At 37.1% G+C, this 24,252-nt stretch overlaps 1 protein-coding gene across 4 annotated transcripts in view; it reads left to right on the top strand.

Moving 5' to 3' along the window:
- ZNF407 (zinc finger protein 407) overlaps nucleotides 1-24,252 on the top strand; it is a 334,309-nt gene that overhangs the window by 16,316 nt on the left and 293,741 nt on the right. For all 4 annotated transcript variants that reach the window (XM_030971008.1, XM_030971009.1, XM_030971006.1 and 1 more), the window contains exons 2-3: nucleotides 10,060-14,892; nucleotides 20,801-20,915. In XM_030971008.1, the coding sequence (XP_030826868.1) occupies nucleotides 10,104-14,892; nucleotides 20,801-20,915 (4,904 nt within the window). In that variant the 5' untranslated portion in view covers nucleotides 10,060-10,103. The remainder of the gene's footprint in view (nucleotides 1-10,059; nucleotides 14,893-20,800; nucleotides 20,916-24,252) is intronic.

Below are 24,252 nucleotides of genomic sequence, written 5' to 3'. Positions count from 1 at the left end.
CTATTGATCTTGGGAAAGTTTGTGGGATTGATTTCAACTTGGTGTTTTTCAGGGAATTAGTAGCATTTTTAGTAATAACACTCTCCTAAAGCATCCCTGAGAGAAAGAGTGATGATGTATTGAGGAAAGACAGAGTCTCTGCAAGGTCAAGCCAAGCACTGCAAGGTCCTTCTGTGACTTCCTGTGATGCCCAGGAACTGTGTCTGGGCAGGGTCCAGCAGCATCTGCACTCCCTGTCCAGGAATGCCTTGGGGAGCAAAAGGTCATGCCTGGGGCCACCACGTTGACCAGGTACATCTTCCTAGTCTATGGAGGAGGAGGGCTGTGGTACCACCCTGATCACACCAGATGATAGTGGGGTTAGCAGTGGCTCTGTGTGGCTGCTGGGTTCTGGTGAGAGGGAGAGACTCTGCACACCTTGGGGTCCACTGCTGATATTTCCCATGTTTGATATGGTGGTGCTGACTGGAGATTGGAGTTTGATTTGATAAACCAACAACAGAAGGAAATGTGTTGCAGTCTTGCGTAGCTGTTAAACAGTGTGGTTTGAAATAGAGAAAGGGTTTTGTACACTTAAGATACCAGTTAGCAAGGTGCAGCTCTTAAAGCAGAATGAAGCTTCATAATTTTTGTAGGTATTAGGGAAGTGGTCGCTAGTGCAACTCTTCCCTGTTGCTACATACCATGCTCCACTCCTGCAGGGGAGATGAAAATGTTGTCAGGTGATTCCTTTTTCAGGAATGCAGTTTAACATGTGTGCCTCACACAAATCACTGTGCACAGTGAATGCTTAGGCATATTGCTGGTTCTGGAAGAGAGCTGAGTTTCACGGATTTATGCATGCACCAAATTTGTTGTATTGAAACAAATACTCATGGAGGGAAATGGATACTGTTAACAAGCAGGAGCTTTGAAACCTTCATGGTATTTGTTGCCAAACTATCAGTAAGTGTGAATGCTTTGGGTTAATAAATGGGGGTTTTATTTTATAAGTGACGGTGCTATCAGCAAGAGGATGTTCCTTGTCATCAATCCCTTCCCTCCTTCAGTTCTATCTACCTAGGACCCATTCTGTGGTTTCATCATATGGGCTACAATAGCAGGTGGAAGCTGCTCTGGCATCCTCTGGCCCCTCTCTCTGGGATAGCCGTGCCTTCTCCCTCACTCACCTTCATTCTCCACCTGCTGACCAAGAGTGTGTTTTGCTGAGGAGAAGTGGGAGCCTGCTTGGCCTTCAGCCTCTTTTTGTTCCTCAGCTGAAGTGCAGGAGGCTTTTGTAGCTACATGGCTTCTAGTGAAGGGTTTGAGGGTGGGGAAAGGATAAGACTCCATGGTATGCCATAGTAGTATCCCTTGACTCCTATCATAGACACAACAATAATTTTTGTATCATCCCATATTGCCGGTGCTTGGACTCCCATTGCCACGGTCACACTGGCATGCCTCCCATTGCTGTCTTGTATTGGTTTCTGTCTCCTGACACAGACAGATGTGTCACAGATGGAAATTAGGATAAAGGTCAGTTGGAACCCCTGGACTGTTCTCAGTACAGAACTACATAGCATTAAAGGTTCTGCAGTGGCTCTAGCTGAAGCATGGGTTTGTTCAGCTGAACACATGTAACAGTTACTTCTGGAGGAAGCCAGGCTTTCATAGCTATGCATGGTTTCAGTCACAGTCATGATCATCTAAGTTATTGGGGGAAAAATCCCTCTCTGTGCTGCAGAGGACATGGCAGCACTGTTGTGATTGCTTGCATGTTTTACAGGAAAGCATTAAAGAGAAAAGGTGTGATTTGCCATGCAGCTTTTCTTCTGCATGTTAAGGGTTTACCCTCTCCATAGCTGAGGTCCGTGTACAGCTATCACCTTTTTACACTGATTCCTAATGACGGATATTGACTTTTTTGTAGAAGTCCAATATAAAGATATAAATATAAAGAAGGAGAGGCTGATTTGTTTGCTTTCCTAAAGTGTGCTGGAGAACTGCCTGTGCTGGAGGCATTTGGGACATCATCTATTACACAGAGCCCTTCTGAGTGCACCCTGGTGAGGGCAGCTCCATGCTTCCACTCTGCTTCTCCCCAACACCCTGTGTTTTATGTGAGCAACCCAGCTAGAAAATCAAAACTGAAAAAAAGTCCATTTTGTATGGCTTGTAGGATTGAGCTGAAATACTTCCAGTATGCTCACTTCTATTTCATTGAAGAGAAGAGGATTTGTTTCTAATTGTTAAATTTTTGAGTATCTATGTCTACTGTAACACAGTAATTTGATATAGATAGACATGTAAATATGTACATTCTAATAAATATTTTAATTGAATAACATCAGATGTCATTTCTTTAGATATGCCTACCAATAGAACATGTAAGACTTTTCTTCTGTTTGATCTGCTTTTCTCAGATGGAATGCAATTACTTCCTTGTATGTAGTGGCCACCAGGGGTCATCAGAATGCTTTTATTTTTATTAACGTCCCCTTTTCTTTGGAAGCATATGTACACTTCGTATTTTCTGGAAATTTTGTTAACCTATCACACAAACAATCCAAAGTCTTTATGTTACCTGTTTAGCCAAAAATTTGTGCAGCTCTTTTCAGCTGAGCTTCTTGAAGAGGCAGCAGATAAGGCAAACGGGGTGCACAAGAGTGAGAAGCATGGCCATAAATACACTGATTACTGCATGCATTCTTCTCTTGGTAATTTAACTGATTACAGTAAATACAGTAGCATTAGATGACAAATGTGTCCCAGACTGTGATGGTAGAGGCTTCTTGTTGCTTTCTGTATGAAATGGTAGTTTTAAGCAAGAGGCCAACAAAGCCATCCTTTTTTGTCTTTTGCATTTAGTTTTGAGCAAAGGTTGATGGAAATTTAGTAAGTCTTCACAAATGTTAAACACTAGAGTAGTCTTCTAGGGAATTCATATTCCTTATGTTTTTACAGGAGAAAATAGGGCTTCTTAGGACCAGGTCTCTAGGATAAAATTTACAAGAGCCAATTTACGAGTAGAAGCCATTACAACTTGCTTTTATCTTTGGCTGCCAAAGTTCAGGAAAAATTTAAGACTTCCCACATTTTTGTCAGGTGTCTGTGATAGTGCCTGTGTACTTCTCTGGTGAATTCCAGTGTGGTGCACTGTACTTAAGAGGATACTACAGCCAACAGTACAAAGGGATTCAAATTGCATTTTACTTTTTGCTTCTCTCTACTTTTAATTGGTGTACTTGGCGAGAATTGTATCTTGCACGAAAGCATGTAATTTAGAGAATTCCCACAAACCACAGAACTTACTAGTGTATGTGGAAAATGGTATTTCTTTCCTAGAAATTTCTTTCCTGGATCTGATAAACTCTCTAAAAAGAAGTGTTTTGCGAATACTTAAAAAGGGCTTTTCATCCATAAATATCACAGTGCTATATGAATGCAGTCTTTCTTGGATCCTCAGAAGTTTCTATTGAACGTTTTTATTGCTATTGTTACATGTATGCGTTGCTCTGCAAACAGAATTCTTTGATTTTAAAATACAAAATATACAGACCTTAAATTTTCAAAAATTGAAAATCTGGAGGTTATATAACAATTTTAGGAGATACTAGTGCATTTCCTCTGATTCTCTGTCTTGCACGTACATTCCTGTTGATTCTGACTGCACTTGAAATGAATGTGCATGCACTTGAAATCTGTGTGTGTCTTTTTTGACGTCCTCTTCAAAGCTGATCTAATCAGTGGTCCCTGCTGCATTTAGCAGTATTTGGCTCTTTCTGAAATGAGTGGATGTTGAACTAGGGAGCCTTTGTGTTGCCAGTTTCTGCCCACCTGGAAGCAGAAGCAAGCAGGATGTGGGTAGTATTGCAGGTGCGTTTCCCTATGATGTTGTTACAATTTTTTCTGATGACTGTGAGAAAATTAAATGAATGGGTGCAGCTAACTCCCCATTTTCAGTGGTATGCAGGGAATGACTATCAGAGGGCTTTTCATTTTGTCACTTGAACTATTCTGGATAGATCTGTGTGGAAATTTCAAAATCTTTAGTCTTGGAAGCTAATTAATAATCTGCAGCTTATTTGGAAGTCTCCTGTGGAGATTTTCATGTCCTAGGAAAGTGGTGGCTTTATGTGAAGAACAGGCTCATAATGCAATGCTCGAAGTCCAGCATTTTTGAGCTGCAAGGGAAAACAAATGTTTGCAATGGATAGCATAAAATTTTCCTCAAAAGAAAGGTGATCTTTGTTCAATTTCAGTTGACAACCGTATTGTCTCCTGTATTCCATTATTGAGGAGACTGTTAGCTTGGATTAGTCTTTCAGAAGGAAGTGAGGTAACTTTGTAAGGCCATAAGACAGACATATGATTTGATTTAGGAAGGATGTTGTGCCCCTGAGAAGATGCTTGTTTGACACAAAGGTCGTATGTTGAGATGAATTGTTAACATGCAGTTTTGTGCAGACTATTTAAGGAGCTCATTAAAATGATTTTGCTTCATTGAATCCATGATTTCATTGAAAGTACTAATTGTCTGAAAAGGGGAATTTTTACAGGAAAAAAAGTGAAACTGTTTTCCATATGTCGCATCCTTTACAAATGCTGCAGATTGGACATTGAATACTTGGAGACAATAGTACTGTGACTGAGAAGTGCTCTGGAAATTCTAATGCCAGGATTAGCATAAAAAAACAGTAAAGTTAGTACTTGTAAATAAACTGGTTTTTTGTGTTCTTCTGTAAACATCCCTATGCCTTCTCTTGGCATATGACCAAAAAGAGAAGTAAATAAAATTGTATTGACCACCAGATTAAGTAATTTTGAAGTTTACTACAGGTTTATCAATCATTGCTAAATTAGTTGTCCTTTTGAAATTAATTTAAGATTACTACTTTTTAAGTTTCATCTGAGGATTAGAGCAGTGCAGATCTTACACTGGAAAGCTTGACTGCACTGTCTCCACCTTTTGGCATAGTAAGACATTATATACTGTTTTTTGGACCAGTGGTAAAAAATTAGAACACTCAAATCCAATGTTCTCTATTTTCATCAAAGAAAACAGCTTCTGTCCGCAAATGACTTATGCTTGTGTATAGAACTGTAGCAGACACTATGTCAATATACAAAAAAGCTTTGTACGAAGAATACGAAAGTGAGTTGTTATCGGGTAAAAAATGGTGGTGGCTGCTCAAGAAGTGCTATTTTTCTCTTTTTTTGGTATGAATTTTCTACTTTACAGATAGTGAGATGGTGCTGAATTGTGATTGTGGGATGTCTTTTAAATTAGTTTAAATATCGAAACAAAAACTTCACGATTCTGATGATTTGGAAATCCCAATAGATGAAAGGGGAGAATCTTTAGCTATATTGGTTTATGTGATATAGCCAAAATACTATGTATTATGCCCTTGCAATTTAAAAATGTGTGTCTTATACATTCTGTAAGAACTTGGGTAGTTGGGCTGTGCAGATGTAATGTGTGTAACAAACATGCTGCTTTTGCAGATCTTAAAAACATGTTTACTTCTTTCAGATATTTAGAGAATTATTGAAGAAAAACACTGTGTTTGAGCACCTATTTACAATAGATCTATTGAGCTCAGCTTTTTTTGAGCAAAAATTTTGAGGCCACAATAAGTTTCTTTCCAAAACTCAGGTACAGCACTGTGCTGCAAAGAACCTTAAAATGCATTAGGTAATGTATGACTGTCTCCAAGCAGAAGAATTTGTTAACCTGAAGCTAATGTGGCAAATTAATTTTTGGTCATATCCTTTAAGGATCTGTTCAGCTATACTTGATTTATATGAACATTAACAAAAGATTTATGTTACCAAAAGTCAACCTACTTTTGAGTTAGAACAGCTTCATTTTGAACATCGAATATGATATTAAGAGAGCACTGTTTGACAGAAACAGCTTTTAAACTATGGAAATACAAGGATTTGACTACTGTCTGCTTAGCTTGGGATTGATCCTGTGGTGCAGTTTTCTGCTGTACCTGGCATTACCATTGGCGAAGTCCTGGAGCCTATATAAATACATTTTGGTTTATTTATGGAATACTTGAAGTGGTTACGTATTGTTACATTTTAAGCACTTGTTACTTGTAAAAATGTTTCCAGATGATACTTTAAAAGATGAAGGTAGCAGGAAACACAAGAAAGTTTACATCTTGCATTGATTTTAGTCTTGTTGGTCCATGAATAAGGTGGTTCAAGAGGTGATCTTCCCCATTCATACTGCTGTACGAGTTTGGCAGCATTACGTTGCTATCAAAAGGCTTACTTAATCACACAAGTAGGAGTTAGATTTAAGCATATGCTTAAGGTGCCGTGGCTTCAGAGGGTTACTTGTTACATCTAGAGTGTGTTCTTTGATTAGGCTAATAAAATTCCAGATGCTAATTTGCTTGTGATGATGATCCCTGTGCCAGACTAAGGTTTGATCCAAGATTAATTTTGCAAAAAGAAACCTGTTTGACCTTGTGTGGTCACTGGGAGTGTCCAAACTTTGAGTGCTGTTGATGCCTCCTCCAATGCACTGATTCTTCTATATTACAATACCAACTGCAGAATGGCCCTTAATTAGTGTGATAGCTTTGTTGAGAGCAGAAGTGAGTTGGTTTAGGTAGACAGAGGATTAGGACCTCTCAGATTTATGATCAGCTTGTGCTCTTCCCCATTGTCCTAGTACCTGGTGACAAATCTGGGAGAGAGCTTTTGGGAGAGAAGCTTACAGCAGAGGAAGCACTACAGGCTCTTTTTGTCTAGAGCCAGCTAATGGTGTGCTGAATGCCTGAGTAGTGGTAGCCATTCCTGCAATATATCCATGCAGGAAGGAGCCCACAGCTGCATTTGGGCGTGAGGCACTAGCCTGCCATCAGGGAGGCTGAGCTATGTGCTACTGAAATTGTGTTAGAGGCATGGCAGTGTGATCTGAGCAAAGGCTGTAGCAGGAAGGAGCAGAAGACTTGGTCCAGTGCTCCAGGTCTTGTGTGAGATGTGAGAACTGAGCAGAGCTCAACAAATTGCTGGTCATGGTACCAGCAAAAAGTAGTGATAGTAGCCATTAAGTGCATATCAGAAGATGCACTCTTGTCCTACAGGCGACTTTAAGAGAGAGGTAAAAGAAATTGGAGGCTATTTAATTCCTTAGATTAATTAATATAGGGTCAGTTTTAGGGAAACGGCAGTAACTGCATCATTGTTGCTTTCTTTCACAGAGAATACTTTCTGGATTTTGGTTTCATGCAGGTGCAGACTCCCATGTAGTGATATTTATATATAACAGGTTATATGGAAGTGGGATGGAGGAAAATGTAACTTTGGGAAGGGTGTGCAGGGGTAGACTATTTTCATGGAAACTTTGATGTGTGGTAGTGATGAAATTGGTAAAGGTGTATCAATACCATACCTTGCCACAGGTAGCCTGCTGTGCAGCTGGAGAGAAATTGCCTTGATAATGCTTGCTGCTTGTGGGGGTAGGTGAGAGGCTGTTGACTTCATTAGGAGAACTGCCTGTAAATGGAACAGAGGGCAGTCCCAGTCTGCATGCTAGATGTTTGTCATGAAGTGACAGCAGAGATAAGGAATTAGGCAAGAAGTCTGGGGTGTAAGGCATCTTAGCATATTTGTGTTACACATGTGATTTTAATTTCATACTGAGGTTATTGGTAGTACATATGGGGTTTATGTTTTGTATTTTTCACTTTTCTAAGCAGCTAGTTTGTAGTTCTTACTACAAACAGCTTACAAAGATAAAATAGAGAAAATACATTTTTTTCCTAAACACTAGAAAAATCCATAACTGGTGCAGTTGAGTGGGAGAGAAGCTTGGACACCAGAACTGGGATTGCAATCTGGGCACAGAGCAGGATGAACTTCTGTTGGAGAGTTACTGAGCAAATGCTGAGAAATGTGGATAAAACTGCAGAGGCTGTGTGCAGATAATCAAACATCTCTTTTAGGTGAGCGAGTGGCCAGTGGAGGTGAGCTGAATATCTGAGGGAGTGGCAGAAAAGGCAACATTTTTGTTGATGGAGAAACTTCTAATTATCCCAGTACAACTTTTGATAGTGGAAATGTTCAATGCCAGTATTAGTTCACTGCTGGACAAGTTTTCTGGTAAATCTTATGGTTTGACAGGGAGGTATCCTATAAAGAAGATGGAGAATTGGTTCGAAATTGCAAAATGTTTTGTACAGCAAAGGAAAAGCTGCTACTTTTTCCCAGGCTGTTCCCACAATTGGTGCTCTTCCCACAATTGGTGGTGGGCTGGGAACCTGCTGTGGAGGTGCAGCAAGGCAAAGAACCCACAGTTGCTTGTTTTAAGGATGGACTTGTGACACTTGGTACTGAAGTAACTTGATATTTTGCATTATATAAATAAAGCTGTACTGCAGTTAAACCACATCATTTTCATCTGATCTTTTTCTTCTGTATCCAAACAGATATAACCTATGCTTATAACCTTTTCTGGGTAAGCTTGCACTTCAAAGGCTTCATCTGGTCCTGCTATTAATTGCTGTAGTGTTTTTGAACGTACTAACAGTGTGCTGACTTATACCAGTGAGAATATAGGCCTGACTGTTTTCTTTCTAATTGTGATAAGTTTCCATCATGGTTTTATGAAGAAACAAAACCAGTAGAGCATAAGAATCAGAAAGCCATATTTAGGGGACAATATTGTGATCTACAAGTGGTTATTACCTTGTTATTTAGGTATAACTAGCTTGGTATAGGTTTGGCCAGTGCTTCAGCTCAATGAGAGACCTATAGTTGAAAAACTGTTCAATGTATGAGACTAATGTACACTCAATTCCCTAGGGGCTTTCCACAAATTATTCTTAAGAAGAAAACACGTTTTTACTTCCATGGGTAATAAGTCCAACTGATTTGAATTTATTTTCTCAGTTTAATACTTTTCTACTTTGTCCTCAAATTTAAGCATAATTATTTTTTTTTACCATGTACTTGAATAGCTTTTTGTACCCTATGTTATCTGTATCAACATTGCAATTACTTAATCTTGTCAGGAAGTACTTGCAATTGTGGTCATGGCCTCATTCAATGGGTAACTGAACAAAAAACTGAATACTTGGATCTGCAGCAAATTGATGTTTAAATCATAGTGTAAAGCACATAGATAAACATTTAGTATTTAATCATCTGTTAAAATGAAATGCATTTTCAATTCTCAGTTGCTTCATATCAAAATGAAAAGGTAATAAATGTCAAGATTTGATTTCCCATCCCCATCCCTCTTATAAACTGTGTTGGTAGCATCAGTTTTCTAGTGGCAGCATCTTCTTGGGAGCAGGAGGGTCACACTGGGCAGTTGAGCAAAAGCTTCTGGTAACTGGATTTGAATGGTTAAAGTTTGTGCTGGGTCTCAAAGGTACTGTCCTTCTCTGCACTGTAATTTCATGACTTTTTGTTTCTTCCCTCCTCTCCAATTAGGAAATGATGTTTTAGAGGATATTTTAGGAATGATGGGAAGCTATACTTGCAGCATATTCTTTTAGAACATGGTTCTATTTGTGTTTTTCCTCTTTCTCTTTAGCAGGTAGTCTAAGCAGAGGAAGGAAAGCAAGCTGCATACTTAAAATATTTAACAAAGCCAACATATTTATGCTGGCTTTGTTTTGCTTGTTGTTGCAGTCATGATTATTTTTCCTGTGAACTTTTATATTTGGGAAGCTGATTTTCTAGCTCAGGAAAAGTAAAATATTCCATGACCAGTTCCCTGAAAGCCATTAGTATTTTGTGTCCCAAATATACTTCCAGAAACAAAGGTCATGTTTGCCTGTCCAAGTCTAAAGCATGTAGAAGTTTACTTGATTACATAAAAACTATGGGATCTAAGTGTTTGCTCACATGGTGATCATTACAGTGAGAGCTCTGTAACTAGATGGTGGTATAGATACGATGGTGAAACTATCACCTTATATCTTTCATTGTGTCTTTCTTCCTGCCATGATTTAAATTTTCTATATTGCATGAGAGTTTTAAAATTTGATTATTTTAACCTTTAACGTTGCATAAAAGACTAACAGTAACTCTTTTGTTTTGTAGGTGCTAAACCAAATGATCTTTAATTGGTAATAGCACTATTAAGAATGGATGTGGAGGAAAATAAGAAGAGAGATGATGTTGATGAGAATTTACAAGTTGAGTTGACAGAAGAATCCCCCAGAAGTACATCAGAAGAAAATGCTGGATGTGACTCTTCATCTCAGCAGAAAACAAGGCTTACATCAGATGAAGTGTTCAGGGACCTCGAAAAGAAAGAAAAAGAGAATGGCACAAACAAAACAGCATGTTTAGAATCAACAAACCTGGACGCTGTTGAAGCAGAGAAACCTGAAAATGTCTCCAGGAAAAGAAAGCTGAGTTCTTCAGAAGACATGAAAGATACTGGAAGGAAATTGCAAAAAGTTTTAGCTGGAGAATCATATGGTACAATACCTGGAACTGTAAAAAAGGAAGGAGTCACCAGTGGTCCTGATAGTGACATATTTAATTCAGATATCCTGTGCCTACGATACGATCTCAGATGTGCTGCTGATGATGCCATATTGAAAATTCACAAGGAAAATAAACATTCACAAGATGTGTCAGCTGCTGTTTCTGATAAATTATATTCTTCAGAAGAAATCAGTGTTGTCTGTACAGCTGGAAACATAGACAAAGACCCTAAAGGCAAAATGAGTGATCAGTGTTTACCTTCCTGCTCTGATAAGGAAAAACATAAACAAGAAAGCCTCTCTAAGCTATCCAAAGAGCAAACACAGCCTCACTGTAGTTGCATAGGTGAGTGTAGTTCAACGTCACATATGCATGTTAAGCGAGATCGTGAGAAACCCAAGATATTTTCTTGTGATCTTTGTGGTTTTCAGAGTGCTGAAGAGAGTCTCCTAAATTCTCATTTCCTTGGCAAGACTCACCTTCGACGCCAAAATCTTGCTGCACGGGGAGGATTTGTACGGATATTGACAAAAAAATCCTTTAAAAACCAGCAATCTACTGCAACCAAAGAGAGGAATGTCAGGGCAAAACCTGGGACCAATAAATTAAGGGCAAGAACTGCTGATGCAAAAGAATTAAGTATTTGCAGTGCACTGAAAGGCTCAAAAGTAAGCTTATCTAAACAAAATTGTGGCAGTGAAGTTGTTGAAATGATAGCATCTTCAAATACTCCCACTGAAAAAGCAGATACTATGACAGAAGAAATGTCGCTTTCTTCTGGTACAGAAGGAAATGATAAAATTCAAACTGAAAAACTAGGAATACCGGGACCATCAGAAAATATTTTGCAGAAAACAGAATCTCTTCCAACTACCAAAAAGCTACTTAATAGTTTACACAGGACAAGGAGATTTGATAAACTGAAACACAAAAGAAATGTTTTCTTGTTAAGGTCTTCATTTGGACAGAGTAGGTCTTCTAGATTAAAAAGGCAGGTTAGAAGAAGATACAGGTTGTTGGGGAATAGTAAGAGACCCAAATCTGAAACTCGGAGAGTACATGAAAAGCCTATCTCCAGCACACAGCTTAAACATGGTGAATCAAGCCCTGTGTCTTATACAGAACTAGAAACAGATGCTGAAAGTAATTGCAATACTGCTGCAGAAATACAAGATCTTACTGAACATAAGCCAAATACCCCTTCTTCTAGCACTGCAGGTGCTAAAGATTCTGAAGTTAAACTTATTGCTGATGATGGTGCTCTTCATACTTGCATGGATTGTGGTCATGTTTTTCACGACCAAGAAAATTTGGAAACTCATATTGCAAAGCTTCATACAAAAAGGATCCAGTTTCATTGTCAGATGTGTAGCTATTCCTCTGGAGTCAGGGAAGACATGAAGCAACACTGTCAAGAGAGTAAACACCAGATGGGTGGTTGTAGCTTTAATTGTCAGCTCTGTTCGTTTACCAGCTTGAACGTGGACAGCCTTCAAAGCCATATGAGTGAAGTGCACAAAATGTCCCATAGTTGTCCAGCTTGCGTTCTTTTTTTTAAATTGGAAGAAGAGCTGATAAATCATCAAAAAAATGAGAAACATGATGGTTCATTATTTCAGCAAGCTGCTCCATTGAGTAACAGTGATCAGACCTTGCAAGGGGTACCTTACAGTGACTCAGTATCGAACAATAGCCAAAGACTTGCAAAGGAAATTGAAGTGTCAATGCAAGCAAAAACTCCAGACTCTTCCTTCATAAATCACAGAAATGAACTAAAGCATTCTGTTCTGAGTAAAACCCAATTTCAATGTAAAAAGTGTTTTTATAAGACAAGATCTTCCACAGTTCTTACAAGACACATAAAACTCCGACATGCACAAGAGTATCACTTCCTTTGCAAAGCGTGTAATCTCTACTCACTGAGTAAGGAAGGAATGGAGAAACATATCAAAAGAAGCAAACATCTTGAAAATGCCAGGAAAAACAACATTGGACTACGTTTTGAAGAATGTATTGTAAAGGTTTGCGTTGGTATTGGCGGCATTAAATCAGTGGTGGATACTTCCATTGCTGGGAGTGGAAGTGCAGAGTTGGATAAAGAAATTATAGATGTTTCATCCTCTTCTGTGGAAGACTTATCGAGAAATAAGGAATTTGTTCTACTTGAGCAAAGGATTGGTGAAAATGAGTTGGTTTTAGCTGATGCATCCAGAGGAGGGAAGCCTAAAGGTACTATTTCTAGGACATGTACCCATTGTGGCCTTTTGGCCTCCAGCGTTACGAATTTGACTGTTCACATCAGGCGAAAGCACAGTCATCAGTACAGCTATTTGTGTAAGGTTTGCAATTACTACACTGTCACCAAAGGAGATATGGAACGTCACTGTGCAACCAAAAAACACAAAAGCCGTGTTGAAATAGAAGGATGTGGAAAACAGAACTCAGAGATCATCGTTAGCCCTGAAGGAGGTAATTTTGAATCCATGAGCAAAAAGATTAACAGCCCCATGACTGCCTTACCTGAACATGTTGAGGATGGTGGCCAGTCATCTGATTTGGAAAATTCTGTCTTAGACAATCAGGAAGTTGAGCGAGGAGATGCTGAGTTAAAAGCTACAAATGCCAGTAAGCTACCAGATACGCAGCCTGGAAGGAATCCAATGAATATAAACCAACATTTGTTGCTGGAACCAGCGAGGGTTGCTCAAGACTGTGACCCAAGCTTCCAGAGGAGAGCCATGGGTGCAAATGACAACAAGTGTGTACACTGCAGCTTCATTGCTCATTCTGCTGCTTCTTTAGAGCTTCATGTGAAGCGAAAACATACAAAACAATTTGAATTCTACTGCATGGCTTGTGACTACTATGCTGTTACTCGCAGAGAGATGATAAGGCATGCAGCAACAGAGAAACACAAAATTAGAAGAGAATCTTATGTTTGTTCTTCTTCTGTGGAGGAAGCAAATGCAGCACATACCACTGAAGAAGGCACTGCTTTGCCTCAAGAGGAGCACCATCACAGAGCAGGAGAATCAAAATTTAATTTAGATGAAACAAAGTGTGCCAATGATGCATCAGAAGGTGATCATATGAATAAAAGCTTTACTGAGTGTACTGCCTTAAATGAAAATACATCTCCAGGAATCTCTAAAGGTGTCAATTCCATAAATGCAGTAGGACATGAACTTGATAAGGAGTCTACAAATGGAGGAGAAAACCCTTATTGTGAAGGATTCCAGCAAACTCCTCAGAAAGATAAAGTTGTTGAACTTGTCAAGGAAGTATCAGTTAAAGAAACAGGTACTCGTGAGATGCAGAAAAGTAAGCATGGTCAGGAGCTGCTCAACTCAGATGATGACTGCACTGCAGAAAATCAAAATAGATCAAGCCACACAAACTGCAATTCAGAAAAAGATGTGGAGAGCTTGGAAGAAAGTAGTGAAAACCCAGAAGCAGAGTGTAGAGACAAAGACAGTCTCACAAAAAAATCACTGAAGAAAAATAACCCACTTATGCTAAGTCTTCCAGAAACAAGTAGTGCAGTAGAGCAGTCAAATTTTGCTGGAAACACTGGAGAAGCAGTACAAAATAGACATAGTTTAGATGGTAACAGAAGTTTCAGAGAGGATCCTACTGGGGAGGAGGAAGAAGCCCTTATGGAAGCACAACGTGAAGCTGAAGTAACTATAAATAACAATGTTTGGGAGGCAGATGGCTCAACAGCTGAGGGCACGCAAGAAAGTAGTAATGAGGCTTTAGGAACAGTTATCAGTGCTGATGATAAAGGAAAGGCAATGCAGAATGTTGGCAAGTTTGATTCTTCTATAGTGAGGTTAAAAAGTCATCAAGATGGGGAGGCCACTGACCATTCTGCAGAAGGACAGATGTCAGGGGCAGTGAAAGCTAGTGAGCTCACAGTGACAGCAGACACTTCAACAAGTGGTGGGAAAAAGAAGAAGTCAGAAGGAATTTCCCTTGGGGAATCGACACGTATTCGCTGCGATGACTGTGGTTTTCTAGCAGATGGTTTGAGCGGACTAAATGTTCACATAGCCATGAAACATCCTTCAAAAGAAAAGCATTTTCATTGCTTACTCTGTGGAAAATCATTTTACACAGAAAGCAACCTTCACCAGCACTTGGCCAGTGCTGGGCACATGCGAAATGAGCAGGCGAGCGTGGAGGAGCTGCCCGAAGGAGGCGCAACCTTTAAGTGTTTGAAGTGCACGGAGCCCTTCGATTCAGAGCAGAGCTTGTTTCTCCACATCAAAGAGCAACATGAAGAGCTGCTGCGGGAAGTCAATAAATACATTGTTGAAGACACTGAGCAGATAAACAGGGAGAGGGAAGAGAACCAAGGCAATGTCTGCAAGTATTGTGGGAAGATGTGTAGAAGTAGCAATTCCATGGCCTTCCTAGCTCACATCCGTACCCACACAGGTATGGAAACGCTGTCATTGCAATTGGTCTCTTTCAAACAGTGAATTATACCATTGGTCTTTTTCTGCTTGTAAAGCCCTTTTATATTTCTTAGGAACTGGCATTTTTATCACCTGATAAGCCGCTGATGAAATTCAAAGTTATCTAAAAGGGTATGAAAATACAGTGATCAAAGGGCAGAAAATATAAGAACATTTCAAGTACAGTCACCCTTCTGCTTTTTGTTTCATACAGAGAGATTTTCTTCCTTTTAATCTAAATTGTAACCATTGATTGGTTCTTATATAATGAAGCAGTGGTGGTTTGAGAGATTAGTTAGCTGTTCTTTCTAACTTTCTCTTCTGTGCAGTTGTTTAGTATCTAAATTGTGTATTTCATTTCAATTAAGTGAAGCTTTCAGCATTTCAGCATTACATAATACTTCAGAATAGACATTTGATATTACATCACTCCTAAATAAATACCAATAAGAAACAACATTTTTTGTAGAAATAAGTTATAGTGGTTGGAATTGGTCAGCCTTCTTGGAAGGTGGTATGCAGTGCTGATGTGTTGCACAGGGATGTAGCATCTGATTTAGTTTCTGTGCTGATCACACTTTAAATTCACATTTATGTTTAATTTAAAGTGGAAAATATAAAAACATTTCTGTAGAAAAATGCATAAGCTGCAGTTCTAAATTTATGTAAAAATTCACTGCGATGTTTCTATAAACCTGCCATACATTCTTTATTTTAAATAGACAGCTTTTCTAAATCACTGAGCTCTGCTTAGACAAGTGGTGTCTCCATGGTTGAATTTATGAGTGGATTTGAATAATAAATTCACATTTCAATGAACATATTTTCATTAAAACTGTAAGGTTTATTTTACTGTACTTTTAAATAATGGCTTATTATGGAAGCTGTAGTTTAAATTCATGCAGTATTTGAAACTTAGTGCATGGTTACAAGGAAGAGAACAAAAAGGTAACAAAAAGAAGCATAAAAGAATGGTAATTCCTGGCATAATCCTAAAATAGTTTTGTAAGGTTTTTTTTATGAAAAGGCAAGGGCGTGACTGGACAACAAATCCTAAAAATTAATCTTGGGGAGCAGAGACATTGTATTTCAAACCTTTCAAAGTATTTTACTGTAACTGCAGCATTCATGTATACCAATAACTCACATACTTAATACTTTCAGCATTACTTCTGTCCTGTCAATAGCGTAGTTATCTCTATTGCTTCAGCTAATATCCAACTTCGAATGCAGTGTTAAGTCTTCAGAGGGATGCTCATGTTCACATGGTCAGAACAGCTGTAGAAGCCCTTAATATGCCCTCTTATGGCAGATAAAACTGAATAAAACTAAGGGGGAGGATGCTAATGGAGCTCTCTTTAGAATTCTTTATGCAACTGTCTGGTCAAGACATGTTGCTTATAATTGATGTGTCCATTACTTGAATTCTCTTGTAATTATAGTCAATAAGTCTTGTAAATGTGTTAAAGCTCACTAAAAGCATACAAATTCAAGAACAGAGTAAGGCTAATAATTTAAAATAATCAATGTAGGCATTTCAGCACTTAATTTCCCTTGTGTGTTGATAGCTGATCATTCTTAATCCATTAAGATTTATTTAGTCGTTTACAATGCAAAATAGGTTTGCACTGGTCACTTGTGCCATTTGAAAATGTCCACCAGGTTAAGTGCAGAATGTAGTCCATTAGTCTTCCTTGACTATATGTATTAATTGCATTTAAAATCAAGTTAATGTGGATGTGAAAGTGAGGTAACTATCAATATATGACAAAGCAACCCTACTTACATAAGTTACATCATTGATTGTAACATTTAGTAAAAGTTAGTGTACTTTTTAACATCTTGTGTGTAGGTCTTATCATGGAGTATATTTTTACTGTGATTTTGGATAGCACTAAATATGCAAAGCAAAGCGAAAGAATACATTTAATTTTGCAAGTCATTTTTTGGTGCAGAAGTATAGAAGGGTTACAGAACAGAGTTTTATCTGCCCTCTTTCTCACTGAAACTTTAAATGAAATGGTTTTCTTATGCTTTGCTTATTCACATAAATAGTAATGTGGAGACTTTTATTAATACTTAATGGGAAGAAGGCTTTCTCTTCCAATCTGTATTTTCCTGTTTGTGGTTCTCTTCTTATAGAACCTTTTCTTCCCATCTGTATCACAGTGGATGCAGTTTAATAGCAAACAAATATGTTTAGGTGATTGGGAGCAGTGGCAGAAGGAAATGACCTACTGCAGCAACTGTATGTAACATTGGTGAGGCAAAGTCCACCATTTCCAGCTTCTGACATATCCCAGGGTAACAACAGGTGCATAAAAGCACAGCCACACATTTTCCCATTTATTATTCTGATTATATGCTTTTAAAAAACTCTTTCATCAGCATCTGGATGTGCATAAATAGGTTTATATACATGTGTATGTATGTGTAACCATCACCAACTCCTTTCCTTTTTTTTTAATTGAGTAATCAGTGATGATTTGAGGTGGTGGAGGGAAGGGAAGGGAAAGTTGCATAAAGATATAACTAATAATTTCCATTAATAGAAAAAGAATGTTTCAAAATACCATTAAATAATGTAGGGGATTTTCACATTGCAAATGAAAGGAAAGCATTTCTGTAGAGGACCTAACAAGTAAATCCATCACATGTTGACAAGTGAAAATGAGGAAGTGCAAAGAAAAATAAAAGGAGTAGTAGAGGTGGAAGACTTTTTAGTTTGCAATTGATGGAGGTCCCATAAACTTAATTAACAATCAACATCTGAGGAAAAATCACCTGCACCATCTATATTTCTTTTCTCATCAGATTTCTCAGTTAGTGGCAGTTGTGCCCAATGCAAGTATGCTGTATTACTCCCCATGTCCTAAACCTAGGAGGAAATGGTATGATGACATTTCGTGTGGTTCTGCTCACTTTGTGTTGGGCCTGAGCTACGAGCACAGCAATGCCTGCAGGTGCAGGTGATGTTGCCTTTGGCTGGCCTAAAGCTGCAACAGTGAATTTTTTTTTATAGCTTTGGGTCTTTATTGTCCTAATGTAAAGCAAGGATTATGGACTCAGTTCTTTTTTTACGAAACGGTAGAATGGTTTATGTCTGCCGGACCTGAACTCTTAAATTTAGTCTTATTTTCAGTTTGGTGTGGTGTTTTGTTGTTGTTTGTTGTTGTTTTTGTTGTTGTTGTTGTTGTTGTTTTTGTTGTTCTGTTTTTGTTTTGTTTGTTGTTGGTTGGTTGGTTTGATGTTCCACCAATTGTTAACAGCCTTATTGTTTCCTGCTGCCATCAGAAGATGTACATTTGTTTTCCATGCCATAACTTGTGGGTAAAGTAGTTTGGCGGATTTTTTGCCTTTTTTTGGATTTTTTTGGCTATTTTTTTTGAGTCATTTGGTTGAAAAGATGATATAGTGAAAGCATTTTTCCCTTTTTTTTTCTGAGAACTTAAAGCCAAATGTGAATCCAGTATTATCACAGTTTAGAACAGCATAAGAGAACCACTGAAGTTGGTGATAAGTATAGCTAAGAAATGGTTAAATGTTTTACATTGTTTCATACAACTTTATGGTAAATACATTTTTTTTACCATTAATTTAAATCATAGTCTAATGTCTTCATTTTTAGTATAAAATTTTGGGTTGTTCCATCCAAGAACATACTGGAACAAATTTGGCACCAGCAACCTAAAAGGGAGATACACGGCTTTTGTTTCAGGTGATAAGTACCGACTGGAGCCTGCCAGCACTTGAATTTTCATGGAGTTTAAATGGAGATGTTAACAGATATTCAGCTCTGGATCTGAGAAAAAAAAAAATCAAAAGCCCTCAAGGCCTCAGTGATTTTTGGATGAGAGCAGTCAACAGAATAATACATTTCTGTATTGTCAGCACACTGTAGTCACGATTGGTCTGAACTCGAGTTCTTCACAAAGGAGTCATGTAAATGGAAAACAGCAAAGGTCTTGTATGGAAGCCCTGTGGGACACCTGCAGTAACAGAATGAGGAACGAATTTACAATTTAATCAGTAGGAGAGAAACTAAGGGACATAGGATAGAATCCACTTGGTATTAGAATTCTATGAGAAAAAAGAGCAGTATAAACACCAATAGATTAAAAAAAAAAAAAAATCTTCACCTGTGGCCTTGTTGTTATTAATTGTCCAGCTAAAGATCATAAGTTAAAACATCAACTTTTAGTGGTCTTTTAATGCAAAGATAAGGTTTTATTTTTTATTTGCCCTGGTCTCTTTGTAGAATGCAATGTTGATTTGAAATGTCACCAAATTAATGATTAATTCAGTTTTATCAGGATCATTTAAATAAACTGGGGTTTTTTTCAGTGTGATGGATAGAATGTGATTGCTGTGAGCTGCAGTCTGAACCTGCTTTTGACATTTAAACATATAAAGCTGACTAGTTATAACCATTGAGGTGCTAAATATATTTTACATCTACTTCCAACAGTAGAAATGGAAGTATTAAGAGATCTGGCTTCATTGTCATTGAACTGTGAAATATTCAACCTTGTCTGCCTGTGCTTAGTACTGTTGACTTTTTTATTTCAGTTAGAAGATTAAAATTAAATGCTTCATTTTTCGTTAGCTTTTGGGAATTAAATTGAAATTTAAGACTCTAAAATTTTTTACTAAGATCCTCAATTTCACCAGTGGATTCTTGGAGGATGTTCTGTTTTCAAGGGCAAAGTAAAAAGGTTCATTGATCAAGTATGATATAGTGCAACATTTTTCTTATCAGAGCTCTTTATGTATATTTATTAAAGATCACATATTTCATATTATGCTTAACTGTATTGGAAGAAGTACTTCACAAAACATATACTAAACATAATATGGAGACTCTTTGACCATATTGTACTTACTTTTAACTGCAACTCTCTGATTTTGATTTATTGATTTAAGGATTTAGTGGTCAGAAAATTGGAAAGTGCTTCTAGAATGATGTTGCTGCATAATAACCTGGGGACTGACATGTGCCAGATTTAACTATGTCAGTAAAAAAGACAGTTTTTCCATCTTGAGAGATGATCACTGTTAATTAGGATGGACAAATAATTTGACTTTTTGCTGAACTGATGTGGTACAAGAAATAGGTTGATACTTTTTCCTTGGAGAAATAATTTCAGAGTTCTTTGGTCTGCAGCAGACATTTAATATTAAAGTTTGTTCTTGAAATAAATAATAGCCAAAATGTCAATACTTCTGGTTTGCAGAATAATCATAAATTCTTGACCATAAAACAGTCATAAAGGCATAATATTTTATCCACTGTATATTCATACATTGCATGTCATTACAATAGCTAGGTGATGAATCATTTGCTGTGTGTGACAGAACAAATCTGAAATACCAATGCTAATGTGAAATCTATTCAAAGTTGGAAGACTTGTAATATTATTTTACTTTAAAAATATTTGCTAAAAAAAGAGAATGTTTTGCAGTTTAAACCAATACCAGTCCACGTTAAGACCATTACCTGAGTTTCAGCATCTGGCCATTGGAAAAGACATAGAACAACTTTTGCCATCTTTTTGAAATGTCATCTATCTATTGTATTTTCTGCTCATTTTAATATATTTTGTGGATTTTAATGACAGGAAAAAGACCAGATTTAAAGTTAAGAGAGTATTTTCTGTGATCTTGAACTTGAGGAAACTTTAATGACTAATGTATAGAATGTACTGTCTGTGTCCTGGGAGTTATAAATTTATGTACAAGACACTTTTTTTATTAGGTGAAAATCTCAAACAGGTTAAATGTGGGATAGGTTTTAAAAAGGTTATTTTTCCTCAGGAATTTTTATTTCTTTAACCATGGGTGATATTTTATTCTAATTCAACTCATATCTTATGCTAAATTTTACTTAGGATCAAAGCCATTCAAGTGCAAGATATGCCACTTTGCAACAGCTCAGCTTGGAGATGCCAGAAACCATGTCAAGAGGCACCTTGGGATGAGGGAATACAAGTGTCATGTCTGTGGGTGAGTAAATTGAAACAGTCTCCACCATGGTTAACCAGGAGGAGAGCACAGAATATGCATTGTTTCAGAATTGAAAACTGTGATGTGAGCAAGAGTGGCTAAAATTATGCATGCATATCCTCCTTTCCATTGTTATGGTAAATTCCTTAAATACAGTTATGACATTCTTTTCCCACTTCTAATCCTGCACTGAAGATGAGCAATTTTATGGGCTACAAGGTCAATTTGAACCTGTAATCTGTAAATTGACTAAATTATAGGATGTTCATTCACATTGCCAGGGAGAACTGTAAATTCCATTTAAAGACATAAAAAATATATAATATAGACTTTACTGTGTGGGGTTTTTTCTTTTGCTATACTGTTATAATTTTAGTACCATTAACAGATTTCGGGACTCCATTAGGGTTTTCATTCTTTATGAAAACAAAACAGAAGACAGATTTTTCAAACAAATGGATCTAAAATATTGCAGGCATAAGACTTTTAAAATAAATTGAAGTCTTTTATGTGTTCTTGTGTTCCTGTTTGTTACCCAAAAAATCCTGTTTTTCTTTTAACAATCGTTATTTCCTTAGAAGGATCGTTCATAATGTTTAATTGTCCTTCAAATGTGTTGCATTTAATAGGAGGCATTGAGACTCCTTAATGCAAAACTAATTAATTTAGCAGAAATGTTTAAAAGGTTTTAAAATGCCATGGCATATATGGTACATCATAGGACATTCAAAGTTGGATTTTAATACCTTAGTTCTGATTAAAAATATATTTTAATGTTATTATGCTGAAGAAATTAACTAATATATGCATCATATAAAAACATTTTACGGAAACCTATGTAACCTGCTATAGCAGTCTTATGGCTAATGTGTAGAAGAGCACAGGTTCAATTAGATGGTGCTGTGCGCACATGCATGGTGTGGTGTGATGTTGGGGATAATATTCAGCAGGAGGAGGTTTTTTAGCCTTAGTGTACCAATCTGCTGCAGGACAAAGTGAGTTACACATTTTAGAAGACAAGTGAATCTTCAACTGAAGACACAGCCGAGTGATTTTCACTAATTCATCTCTCTGTTTTTCTAATAATTTTGCATGTGGCATTATGAGATACTTTGGATGAGTTTACTCACTTAAGAAAATTAATTGCTGACTTCTTGAAATAAGAAATAAAAATTTATGAGCTCAATTCTTAAGTCCACTGTATATCAGTAGTAGGATAACTTGTGCTACTCCTTATTTGGAAGCACAGTTAAAATGAATGTTGTAGGGTATTTTATATTGCTTTAAAAATCCTATTTGCTGTCTCTGCTTTATCAATTGCCAAGAACTTGGCATGGAAGATAGTTAAAAACTACAGATCCACAGAAGTGTTTGGCAAAGGCTAAACTCTCTTCCTTAGAAGTTGTCCACAAACTTGACATTGGTTGTTTGTTCAATTCCCTTTAACTTAAACTGAAAAATCATAATATTTTTTTTAATATTTCATAGTGAGAGGAAAAGTTAAAAAAAAAAAATCAAACCAGCAAATACGGTATCTTTTACAAAAAGAGAATAGAATGAAAATTATTAGGATTTGGCATAGTGCCTCATTTGTTCAAAAACTCATTCTATCACTTCAGGATTGACATGTCTGACAGAACCTGTCTCAGAAATTGCACAACTCTCGGCTGGGATTCACAATAGTTATGGAAGAGAGAGAGAGCAAAAGATGTATGAATGATTTAAACTTTGGATTGAAATGGTAGTCACTTTCCTAAGCTGATTGCTTTCTCTATATTGCTGACATGTCATACCTGGTAGCCAGGCAGGTACTTATTTTCCATTTTTGTGTATTGCTAATTTGCATCAACAACATGGAGCTGGGCTATTTAGATATGGCAAAAGAATCGGTGAAGAGACACACACCACAATACACCATGCTTACAAAAATCTGATTTATATCCTTGTTTAAATAATCATCGCATTTCACTTAATGTGCACCAAAAATATATTTTAACAATCATATACTAGTACTGATTTATTTGGAAAAGCCATTTTTGCACTGTAGCTAACAGTCCTGAAGAATCGATTGGGATTTGAAGGAGGAATGACCAGAGCAGTTTGAACCATAGTCCATATAATGAATATGCCATCTTATATGTGGAAGAGGAGAAAAAAGTGTTAATAACCTGTGCTGTATTTGTGCTCTTTTAATTGAAAGGACTGGGTAGCTTGTTGGTTAAAAAAATAAAGTAGCAACATAAAAAAGGATAAAATTGCTAGGATTGGCTATCGGATTAGTGGCACTATAGAGCATTGGTACATTAACACCACTGACAATGTCAATTCATTATCATTGATGGCTAAATAATCTTAGAAATGCTCAGTGGACCTATTAGTTCCTGAACATAAGCAGCTCATGCTGCATTTCTTCATTAGCTTTAATTGCTATAAATTTTACCTTTTTAAAAATCATGCTTTAAAAGGTGAAGTGATCTTTCAGGAACATTAACTCTGTAATTTTGTCACAAACAGAAGGTCCTGCACTATGTTTTCTTTTCTACAGTAGTTAATATTCTATCCTCTGACTTTTAGATTCTCGGTAATAAGCCCTCTGCTAGTTGTGAGGATAAATTGTGTTTCAAAAGCTTTTGAATCTGCTTGGGCACTTTTTAAAGGTGAAATGTCAGTGCAACATCATGGTGTGGTCTCAAAATACCACGTTTTTAAAGACAAATTATTTCAAAATTTTGGTCTTAAAAAAAAGGCAAAAGAAAAAAAGCAAAAAGCGTATTTTTGGTGTTGTTTTAGGAAGGTTTTGCTGCGTCTCAATTTTCCAAATGATCCTCATATTTACATGCTACAAAGTACACAATATATAATTCAGCTAGTTGTTGAAAAAGGCAGTAATTTTGCTGTGTTGTTTTATTTTTTTTAATTGAAGTTCAGGGTTTGTTTTTCTTCAGCTGCACAGCAGAAACTACGTGACACAGAAATTGGACACCGCTAATGTTTTAACATTTGGAATAAACCGTCTGCTACTCATTGCCTTATCGCAGATGTGTGTTAATTGTTTTCTTTTCCTTACCCATGGTTGTAAAATATATGCCATTATTTCAGGGGTAATGTCTATTTTCTATGTGACTTTATCTCATTTTTGAAAGTCTGACTCTGGAAGTTGGCTGATATTCTGGGTTAGGTGAACAAATCTTGGTTGCCCAGTGTTTAAAATTTTTGTTTCATTTGCCTGGTGAAATGCTGTGAAAAGGCTTATCATGCACTTTTCAAATTTTATCCCTTAGGTAGGATATGAAAAATGCATTGTTCTGCAATTGAGATTTTGAACAGAGTTTATAGG

Source organism: Camarhynchus parvulus, chromosome 2 (genome assembly GCF_901933205.1).
Source record: "Camarhynchus parvulus chromosome 2, STF_HiC, whole genome shotgun sequence".
NCBI lineage: Eukaryota > Metazoa > Chordata > Aves > Passeriformes > Thraupidae > Camarhynchus > Camarhynchus parvulus.
The sequence above is the reverse complement of the archived record's forward strand: the minus strand, read 5'-3'. Positions and strand labels throughout refer to the sequence as shown.